Raw genomic sequence first — 12,051 nt, 5'->3', positions numbered from 1 at the left:
TGTACCAAAATATTATAAATTGTGAACTATGTTGTTGTCATTCCTTAGTAGGACATACTCCTGTTCCCTGATAAGGGGATGCAGAGGCTGGTATTGATACCAATATGCATTACAGCTATAAGATAAAATTAATATAACATAGTTCAAGTAGCGGGCATCTAAATTTAGGTTTTATGGTTTTCTCCCGTTTTTATTTTTGATATAGTTTTTCAGTACTGACTCTGTTGACTCTAGATGTTCTGCTGGGCAACTGTTGCCTAAAAGCACTCTGGACAGAATGAGAGCAGAATGAATACAGTCTCGATAAGTTTTCACGCATAACGTACAAGTTGTGAACTAAAGTAAAGCGGAATACATTTTTATTCGACAACGTAAATTTTTGGCCGCTATATTACTAGACTGATAACACGAGGGAGCATAAAAAATCATAACAAGCGACCAATATCAAAAAACGAGGCAGAAAAAAATAAGGGACAAAGAACACTTAATTTTTTTAAACAATATTCCTGAGAAAGTTAAAACCTGAGAAAGTAAAGAAAATAAAAACCTAAAGAATTGATAAAATGTTTATAAAAATAGGAACTATCGAACCTTTAATTGCGTTCACTTATTAATAAGAACCCTAAGACCAACCCAAACTACACAACTGAAGATGTTGAAAAAAAATATTCTGAAAGGCAAAAAACACAGTAATTAGTAAAAAAAACGAACAGAAAAACCAGGGAAAAAATTGTTAAAATTAACACTGTTTTCTTCAATTGAAATAAACTTCAATGGATAATAACAAAATTAAAATGGCACGAAAACCCACACGAATACTGAATTTAACCAACAAAAAAATACTCCGGACACAAAAAAACGTGAAAAATAGTAAAAACCGCAAAAAGCGTCCAAAACGACAAAATCACAAAAATAGCTCAAGATTACATAAAAAAATTTATAGACATGGTCTAGTTTATGATTGACATGGTCCAAAAACTCTCAAACAAATATCTACTTGTTAATATGGTTCAAAACAACCACATAACGCGAAAAAGTAAAGTTAAAATTAAAAAACTGCTTCGAAAAAGCCGCACGTGATCAAAATATTTTGCTCGCTTAGCAAAATTTTTTTCACGCCTACTTTTCTGGCTTATTCAAAAATGGTGCATGAATAGAAAAACACTCTCTTCTCTCTGTTCTTCAATTCGCTCAGCCGTTTGACCTAAGCACTTAGTTTTCACGTACGGCATTGACATTACATCCCGTTTTAAATACACTACCAACAAATAATTGAGAAACGCTCCACCAATACTCCTCTTCGAATCGTAAAAAAGGAGAGCGCCTAAATAATAGCCGTTGACATCCTGACGGCGGATATTTGAAAAAGACAGCACACCAATACAATCCAAATACTTTGGATTGTGATAGGAGCACAATATTAGCTTGCTGAGATGCTGAGGGCGGCTATTAATGAGGGAAATGTTCGGGGAACTTTCATGGCTATAAGTTATTACCGATCCACAACCTAGAAAGCTACCAAATAGCAAATCTGAAAGAGGGTAGGTAAAGACAAGAAAGGGAATCACAGTATCGATAAGGTTTTGCGATTGGCTTCTCACCCCCTTAAAAACAGCTATTGCTCTTTAAACTCAATGGAACAGAAACACTGAAAACTTACGGCTCAGATAGCACAAATAATTGATCGCCTTTTTCGAAGTGCAATTTTGCTGCCAGTACACATGATTTGAGAGCGGTGAGCATTTTGGGGCGACTGTTGCCCCATTGCATGACAAGGCCTTGGGTGTCTGGTCTCTCAGCAGCGTTGAATGAGCAACAGGAAAGTATCAGATTGTAGATGCTGTCCGGGCAGAACTCTGGCTGCGAGAGCACCTCCCCGTTCTCCAATTTCATGAGCATCTACAAAATGGCAGCCTTTTGTTTTAAACAAGCACGAATTATCATGTTTCTGCAATAATGGCTTTATTTTTATTAGAGCGACACCCATTTTTGTTAAACGTCGAAAGGCTTTAGAAGATTTAATTGCAATGAACAAATTTGTAGAAAACAATAGTTGTCATCGAGTCGTAAAAAACATGATATCGCTACTGCTATAGATAATTGCAACGTCAATTAAGAGCAGTTGAAAATAAACTACGCACCTCGTTGGCAGTGAGGCGTGGCCGTGGGTGGTCGGCGAAAGAGAATATTTCCCAGCAAGTCACTCCGAACATGTACACATCGCTCGCAGCCGAATACCTCTTGTACTTGAGTGACTCAGGGGCAGACCTAGGAGTGAAACAAATGTATTCTAATTACGCTTATGGATAGCTTCTAATGATACTACGTAACTGATTTCCTAATTTCAGGCTCCATTCTCTCATCAATGTTAGAAGTTAGCCTGACTTCGATTGATACGCTCCAAAAACGTTAATTCTACAAAACTTTAACTTTATTTTAGAAAAATCTCAGATAAGCTCAATTCTCACAACGACTTCAACATTTGTCTAAGAATAGGAAATTCAGAAAAATAGCCGTTGATTAGCTGGCGCTACATCCAATTATTACACAAAAGTCTTCTAAATAAAAACTTCCGATTTAGTTAAATCAATACATTTTAAAAAGAACTTTACAGAAGCATTAACTTCGAATTACTTTGGCTCAATCAAGGCTTCTTGTGTAAAGGCGAGTTGAGGAGTAGGCTGAAATTTTATCACCCTTCTTTCTACTTCTTTTCCCCTGAATCATTGCACGCTGCATATCTTAACACTAAATTATTTCACCCTGCAAATTAGCAGTCGGCATTACAAGCATGCTTCCTCTCACAATTAAGCAGAAAACTTTAGCAGTTCTTATAGTTTCATATCAAGTCCCACACGCCCCCTGAGGCTTAGCCCAAGAGTCGGGGCCGAATGGTTGTAGTAAAAATGTTCCTAGTACCAACAAGGAAGCTGGGCAATGTGCGTTCGCACATAATGTTTCGAATCCGCTTATCCACAAGTTTGGCTAAATTGTCTACCAAATGAGGAAAAGATGGAAAAATCTCACATATTGATCAAAAATTATTGGTGTAGGAATGAAAAAACTGCTTCCAACTCCAATCACCAAACAATTAAACATACCACATTAGTGCGCCGATGAGACACGCCATTATTAAGACTACGAGACAAGACAAACAAAAAATCAAATAACGACAAATATTTACATTCAAAACTCAATGTCTAACAAACACACTACATAACAAAGTCAAAATAGTGTCAAAAAACCTAAACCAAACAAACTAGTTTGCTCTTCACTAGAAAACAAAACATGGGACCAGTCCGTGATGATACTTGGTAGAAAGTAGACAAAAAAGAACAAAAACGACACAGTTAAAAAGGTTCATATTTTCTTGAAACCAAATAACTTTAAATAATGAAAACCATTAGATATCATTTGAAATTTTAAAACAGGTTTTTGTTCATTCATATAAAAACAATGAGTATTTTGAGAACTGCCATTATCCAGAATATGTACGTCTACAAAAACAAAGGCCATTCAGTCGAAAAAACTTAAATAAATATGGAAAGAAAACGGCGCCGAATTCTAATCGGTAAAAAAATATATGCAATCAACAGGGCCATCTATGAGCACTAAAAATAAAATATTTGACCATTGAATAATGAGACTAGGTAACAATTGTTAAAAAAGAAAAAAACGAAAGAAAAAATTTTTAAATATACTTTTTTGTAAAACAATTAATTTCAAAAACATTAGCTGGAAACTGAAATCAATAAATAGATTCTCTTATTTCTCAGGCGAAAGCCAATGAGATCAGTCAATTTTCAGAATGTCATACGTCTACAAAAAAAACTAAAAGTAGACAAAAATCAAAAATATAACAAAATTTGCGAAAAACCGTTTTTTAAGCCGTTAAAACAAAAACCTATGCACTGAAAACCATTGATATCTTCAATTCTGTCTTTTTTCAACGCAAAAACTTTAATATGCGAACTGTAGTTAATGAGACTAGGTAACAAGTCGACAAAAAAACTGCAAAAATCAAATAAAAAACCCTAGTTTTAAAACATCTGATTCGAAAGTGATGAAAAACCATAGCTATCAACCGAAACTAGTAAATGGGCTCTTATTTTTACCTAGAAAGACGACACAACCTGCAATTATCCAGAATTTATCATTCGACTACAAAAAGAACGACAAACGAAGACCGTTCAAACAATAAGCGAAGCGCTAAAAACAATCGATATGTTCAATTGTGCCTTTCCTCAACACCAATAAAGGGGGAATGCAACCTGTAACTTTTGAGACCGATCAACATGTAGACGAAAAAGAACAATAAATTGTAGTTAAAAAATTAGTCTAAACAATTTTTAAATCAGTTGTCTAAAATCAGTACATAGGTCTCTTTGTTTATCCATTGGACTTCGCTTAAATCTTAAAATTATCCAGAATATGTCGAAAGACTTCAGAATAACGACAAACAACAAATGAAAAGTTCCATTAAATTCCGCTAGAAAACGGTGTCAAAGCAGTTAAAAACCTACATCTATTCAATGAAAACGGATGAGTTCAGTTGTACCGTTTTTTCAAATGCCAATAATGTGTAATCTGACCTAGCAATATTGTGTCAAGAGGTAATGAACCTCAATGATGGGAAATTACTTAAAACACCAAAACGCATTAAATAAAAATTTCTAATTTATTAGATACACGATCGCATGAAGCTACAAGATGGCCAAAAAATAGAAAAAAATAGCAAAACTCAAAAACCAATCATTCATTCTAAAAGTATGTATTTTTAAAGCTGAAAACAACCATAAGCTGTCAACTAAAAAACGACATAGGATTCCTTGGAACCTCTAGCAAGCCAATTGGGCCTTCCTTTAGTACGCCTTGATTTGAATTGCTCTTTTCTGTAATTATCAAAAGAAAAGGCAAAAATTCAAAAACGAATTAAAAAAATATCAACCAATTACAATCCGAATTTCTAAGAACTTAGTAGAAACAACGATTAAACTAAAACTAACCTTTCTACTTGTTTTAAGGGTCAAGTAATTGTTCCGAATATAATAGATATGAAAAATTTGACAAAAAGTCAATATATCAAAAATAAATGATGCATTTTGCATTATTATCGTGTTAAATTAGCAAAAGACGGGCCAAATTTTAATTCAAGTACACACGCAAAGGATGCAAAAGTAAAACTGGCTATGGTTGGAGATTAGGATGGTTGTCTCGGCAGTTTCTAGGAGTTTTAACTCAGTAAAAGTAAACAAAGTGGACTAAAGATGCTTATTCCGTGATATTATTGATAAAAAGGCTGAATTTTAAAAAAATTTAGCAAAAATTTTAGGAAAAAAATTGTATCAATTAACTCAACACCAATTTTTTGTTTTCAGAATTAAGCCTAACAACACTATCATTGACAATTTTAACATATTTCTGAGCAAAATTGGGTAAAACTATGAAAAATGTTAACAATAAGAACCAAAATCTATCAAATGTTCACAAAACTTTAAACATCGATAACTCATTGCGAAAAAAAACAAAATTAAACAAAAATAGTTTTCTATTCTTAAATATCACTCACAACTCCCTATGGTGAACATATCGATTGGCAAAAATTGAACAAAAAATTTCGTTTATATAAGTTTGTAAAGGAGTATTGAGGGTTTAATAATAGGTGTTAGGAAAATAGGGGTCAACAAGCGGCACATTGAATTTTAAACATACACGACACAATGCCGGCAACCAGCCGCAACTGCTTTCCATAAACCGAATTCGGATTGAGAGAACAGAAAAAACCCAAAAATTGAATGTCTTAGAAAAAATACTTCAAAGTGCGTCCAATTTTGATTGGATTGTGTAATTAGGCACACTCCTCCAGTTTCAAATGAAAAAGCAACAAGCAAAATTTTAGTTTCACAATTTGACAAAACAAACCAAGTAACGTCTGAAAATTTGCCCTCGAATTACAGGCTGGGCGTATTTTTTTCTTTCTGGGTGCAAAAACATCAGACGAAGGCAGGGTTCAATCCCAGATCTCCTGAGATCGATTCAGTCAACTCGACAGAGGCATTGCCCACTCGATTATCATAGCCTTGCGAACGTATCTCTAAAAGTAGGTTTTGTTTATATTGGCCGAATTTTTTTTCTGTTTTTAGTGTCAAAACGTGTTGTAATTTGGCGTACAGCTTCAGTTAGATTCTAAAACTATACTTAATTCAGCTTCTAAACTGAAAGCTAATAAGCTTAATAAAAATGTCAGCTAGCAAACACTCTCATGAACTTTGATAACCTAATTCTCAATGACTTAATGACTGGGGTTTATCCCATCTTTTTTGATTTTGGTCTTTTGACTTGACAGTATTCACTACATTGCGTAATTCAATGAGTGAAAGCATTTAAAATCCATTGAGTTGAAACAGTGAGTGAAGTTAGTCAGAAGTCAAACGTTAAAATGGAGACTTATGTAAAACGAAAAATGCGATCAAAAGGTAAAAATAGCCGTTGAAAGGCTGACGGCGGCCATTAATTACTCAAAAATCAAGAAGTGCGTAAAAAAAGTCACTTGAGACGTCAAATATTAATCTAGAAGAAAAGCACAAAAACTGCATGCAAAAAAGCACGTTTACAATAAATGCCTCTCATTCGAGAGCAATTAAAGATAGCAGGAAAAGTCCTATAGTGCAATCCAAAAAATGGAAACCTAATAATCTGACAATCAACATTTTTACAAAAACCATCATCTGATTTAAAACAGAACATATAACAAAACAAAATAAACATGGACAAAATTTTTCAGAACTTTCCAATCTTTTGACTCGGGAGACATCAAAACACTTGAAATTATACTTAAATCTCGTAGCACATACTACCATTTAGGGTTATAAAGCCTATGTATTGCAATATTGATTACATTGAGGGACATAGAGACAAAAACAGCAGCAAGCGAACACCAATCACCAACAAACTTATATGAAGCAAATTTTGTAGCAGAAGAGCGATGACATCAGCTGTTTAGTCATAACGTGAGAAGACAAAAAACAAATAAGGGCAAAACTCATAGAATTTTTTTCTGGAACCATTTCTATCTTACTAGAAGCCCAATGTGACATAACATTACTGTGAATTCTCGCAATACAACAAATAGAACAACAAAAGCTAATTTTTATGAAAAAAAAACACATTGTCAGGGCAACAAAACATAAAAGCAGTCAACTGAAAACATTAAATGGCTTCAATTAGGAAAATAAAATTATGGTCTTCGAAACATAGGACATATCATTAAGGAAAAGTATCATCAAGTGAAAAACCGAAATAAAAAGACACAAAAAAGCTAGCAGCATTGAAAAATCCATTATTTTACGAAAAAGCCTAGTGACAAAGTCATAAAACTTTAATCTACAAACTGCAAACAATAAACACACCGAGCAGATTGCCTAAAAATAGCCACTATTAATACCGAAAACATTCCCAATTAAAGTGGGGCGAATTGCTCTCAAACGACCGGCGAGCGTTGGACTTTGTCAGCAGCTGGCCAGGTTTAGTGAGGCTAGCGTTAGCATTATTGAAGTGGCGCGAGGTGAGGGTAATAGATGATGACATCACGCCACATAACAGCATTTGAAGCGCCGCACCAAGAAAAGAGTTCATAAAAGATCGAGAGAGAGAGAGAGAGAGAGAGAGAGAGAGTGTGTAAAAGGGATAAAACGTGAACGAGAAAGAGGAGAGAAATCCCAGCCGATACACAGAGAGAAAGAGCTAGGAAAATTTTCTATGATGAGATTCGACACCGCAACTTGTAGTTTTCCTGCCTCGTTAGTAATTAAACAATAGAAAAAGAAAAGTGCAAAATTTAGAAAAAACTTTCAGATTGCGCAGTGAAAATGTTCCAAAACATTTTATGTCTCTGGAGTTGTGTCATGTAACCCATCTGCAAGAGTTAAAAAAATTTCCTTGGCCAGTAATGACCGTTAAACTCGGAGAAGTAAAACAAATCAATTGCAAAATCAATAAAATCCTGCTAAAATTGTGATATTACAATCTTCAGTACTAGAAACATTTCATTGTTTCAAGAGACTATCCAGTATCCTTTTTTTCAAGTCTGCAATAGTTTCACTTTCTCATAAAGATACACAAAATTTGAGCACGATAAGTTTTTCAATAACTTGAAAAATATTAATTTTTATAAAAAAAAAACTCGACTCATTAGGATATTGATAACCATTCAACTAACTTTAGAAACGATAGAACAGCTTATTATCAAACCCGGAGGAGGTCCCTCGGCCCCGAGTGCACGAAAGAATTTCAACATTTCACTCAAACATTCAATTACATCTAGAAACTATGCAGTAACCTATTATCAAACCTTAGAGGGAGTTCCTTGACTCTTGAGGCTGGAGAAACCTAAAAAATGACAAACGTATTCAAAAAACAAAAAAACAAGTTTTCAAAAATTGCTAAAATTTGTGATGTTAACATCTTGAAAAACGTTTCATTACATCTAAAAAACAATTGGTCATACTAAAAAAGTTGACAACTATTCTATGGCTATTAAAAAACTTTCAGTAAAATATTATCAAACTCCTAAGGAGTTTTTCTGGTCCCTGAGTCTGGAAAAACTTGAATAACGGCGATAATTTAAAAAAAAAAATGAAAAAATTGTAAGTTTTGTAAAGAAAATGCTTAAAATCGTGATGTTGAAAAAATAAACGAGAAACTATAAAATAACCTATTGTCAAACGAGAGAGGAGCCTCCTTGGCTCTTGAGGCTGGAGAACCTTGAAAAAATGACAAAAATTTTCAAAAAACTTGAAAAAAAATAATAATTCTCAAAAAATCTCCTGAATTCGTGTTATTAAAACCTTGAAAAACATTCCATTACATCTAGAAACTATGCAGTAACCTATTATTAAACCCCAGAGGAGGTTCATTGGCTCTTGAGGCGTGACAAAAATGATTCAAAATTGAAAAAATTTGCAAGTTTTATCAAAAATTGCTATAATTTGTGATATTAAACAGATGAAAACCATTCCATGGCAAAATAAAATTTTTCAATAATCTATTATCCAGCCCTTAAAGAGTTTTTCTGGACCCTGGGTCTTGAAAAACTTGAATAACGACAAATGTCAAAAAAATTGAAAAAAATGTAAGTTTTGTAAAAAAAATGCTGAAATTCTAGATGCTGAAAACTTTCAACTAGAAAGTCTGCAGTAATCTATTATCAAACGCTAGAGGATCTTCCTTGGCTCTTGAGGCTGAAAAATCCTAAAATTTTCAAAAAATACAAAATTCAATTACTAAAACATTCTTTATCGGTTAATCCCGTTTCTATTTTAAATTTCATTTTTCGGCAATGACTCTGTATATTCCAGATTGTATCGCTGAGCAACTCTTAGTTAGAAGCAATTCGAGAAAAATTAAAGAGTGAAACTGGCCTAGGGGAGACAAACAATTCTTTAAGCAGTAAACTAAGTTTAAGCGAAACAAGTTTTTGTTCGACGAAAAAAAAACATAGCAGGACAAGTCCTGACGTACAATTCAAAGAATTTTTAATGACTAAACAATAAACTAGAACAATTACGGACAATGAGTGAATTGGGAAAAACATTTCTATTAACATCAGATAAAAAAATAGGAAAATCAATGTGAAAATGCCGCATGTGAACAAAAAACCATTGAGAATTGGACATTTGGTTTAAACAAAAAACTAGGCATCGAATGAACTATGAATGAATTGTGAATACCATTTTTAAAAAATCTAATCTAAAAATTTGAAAAAAACAGTAAAACAACGTTAAATTGCCGCAAGTGAACAAAAAACCACCAGCGAGAAAGCGACTTTTTGTTCAAACACCATTTCCTTACTCTACTTTTAAATTAGAGCAAAAAATTTTCACGCCGCAAAAACACTCGCTTTTTCGCATCATTTCAAGTTTCGGCATGACCAATATCACTACTACAATTTGACTCTAAAAATCATGAAACTGTGTGAACAGATTTTAAAAACAAACATAACCGACAAAACGTCGGAAGAATTGCTCTCTAACGACTAGAGGGAGCTCTAATCAATTGCAGTCTGCTGCTTCAGTCGGGGGGAGCCTAAATGGGATTAAGAAATTCAACAGTGGGCTTCAAATAACCACATTAGAGGTTAACATATACCACTATTAAGATTTAAATTTAAAAATGGCACCAGTTTCGGCGCATTTTTCATTTGGCTTCTAGTATTAAATCAACGCCAATTGAATTCAGCTGCTTGAAATTGTGATTGAGAGGCAATTTTAGATCACGCGAAACGAAAAAAGTTAAGGGCGTAAAAGTCACTCGAAAAATGAAAATTTTCAAGCGAAACTTTTGCAAAAAAAGACACGTTTACAATAATTGCTATGAACTTCGTTTAAGAGCAATTAAAAAGAAAAGACAGCACCCCAATACAATTAAATTTCTTTGAATTGTAAAAACCGCAATAATAGCAGGCTGAGAAGATAAGGGCAGCTATAACACAGGTTTGATTGTTCTTTATAAATGAGAATACAAAAAAAAACAACCAATAAGGGCGAAGGCAAAAACGCACAAATTTTTTTGAAGCCTTTAACTCTGAAGCCTTAAAAAGCATTACCCCCCTCCTCCCCCAAGGCACTTGCATCACCTTCTTGAATAGCGATAACAAAAATCAAGATCATGAACAGTGAAGACAGAAGTCAAAACGTAAAAAAAAATTTCCGAAAAATTGTTCAAAAACCATTTTCTCACTCTACTTTTTAAGCAGATTGAAGTTTATGCTTTAAAACTTTTTGCTTTTCCGCTCCCTTTAACACTCCAGTATGACTAAAATCAACACGTCTTCTCAATGATTCTATTGGTTGCTGCCCCTATAGGATTCATATCATTTGGATCGTCAAGAAAAATAGGGCCACAATAATAGTCGGCTGAGATGACAGCATCTATTAAAATTTCGAAAAAAACTGGCGCCAAAGTTGATCAAAATACCTCCAACTGAATTTTGATATTGCGATCTTAATACAAAAGCTCATTATTACAGTCCTTAGCTCATATTGACGACGCATAGAGCTTCATTCGGTGGAGCCAAAGGGCGTAGATCAGAATGTTTTTAAATAAGATTAGATGTTTCCCGAGCTCTGATTGGTAGATATTAAACACAAAAATTTAACAAAATCTGAAAAATTACGATAAAAAATTTAGCGAAGAACAATCCGTGGAGTAGAGTGCAATTCTTATACTTGTACTCTAATTTAAACCAATCAGATTGTTTGGTATATCAGATTGACTGGCCCTGACTCTCGTTTTTACTCATTCTGCTCTACGCCTGTTCGGCTCTAATTCCGAGCACCCTATAAATTAGGGCTGCAACACAATTACAATTAAGCAACTAATATGATAAATTACTAAGTTCCGTGCGGGCCTTATTTTGAGTGAATCAATTAGATTTAAGAAGGCATAAGTGTTTTTGAGAGCATAACATATTTTGTCTTAATCTTGATTTGCTCGTTTGTAAAAACATTCATATTGGAGAAAAGGTATTGTTCAAAAATCGAAGTAGAAGACGCCCCAATTGGCCAGCACGTTTCAGTACAAAATGATAACGGCCGAAATCAGAGTTAAGTACTAATTCAAAATATTTATTATTAGAAGCTTCAGTTTAATTATCTTCCGTTGTGATAGATTCATATAAAAACCCAGGGGCTCCTGAGGCATCGCCAATTTAGCTGACTTTTTACTACCTACGTAGTCCTTACCATGCTACAGGCATAATAGCAGTTTCGGCAGTGTACGATTCATATGACTCGTCGGGCAGGAATTTGCTCAAGCCGAAATCAGCCAATTTTACTGACTCCGAATCAAAAACGAGAATATTACGGGCAGCAATATCTCTGTGAAGTAGCCTCCTCTCGTGTAGAAAAGCGAGGCCCAGTAAAATTTGTTGGCAAAACATCCACAGCATTTGTACAGTGAGCTTTGGCTTCTTATTACGCAAGTAGGAGTCCAAGGAACCCAAGTTGGCATACTCGAACACCTGTAACAGGAAATAAGACCAGGCAATCATAC

At 34.2% G+C, this 12,051-nt stretch overlaps 1 protein-coding gene across 2 annotated transcripts in view; it reads right to left on the bottom strand.

The window, feature by feature from the left end:
- The window catches only part of LOC142334685 (uncharacterized), a 69,250-nt gene that overhangs the window by 33,968 nt on the left and 23,231 nt on the right, over positions 1 to 12,051 (bottom strand). For both annotated transcript variants that reach the window (XM_075382916.1, XM_075382917.1), the window contains 3 exons: positions 11,742 to 12,019; positions 2,142 to 2,268; positions 1,661 to 1,899 (listed from right to left, as the gene is read on the bottom strand). In XM_075382916.1, coding sequence (XP_075239031.1) covers positions 1,661 to 1,899; positions 2,142 to 2,268; positions 11,742 to 12,019 — 644 coding nt within the window. The remainder of the gene's footprint in view (positions 1 to 1,660; positions 1,900 to 2,141; positions 2,269 to 11,741; positions 12,020 to 12,051) is intronic.

Source organism: Convolutriloba macropyga, chromosome 2 (assembly GCF_964194025.1).
Source record: "Convolutriloba macropyga chromosome 2, txConMacr16.3, whole genome shotgun sequence".
NCBI lineage: Eukaryota > Metazoa > Xenacoelomorpha > Acoela > Convolutidae > Convolutriloba > Convolutriloba macropyga.
This window is presented reverse-complemented; position numbering and strand designations above follow the sequence as displayed.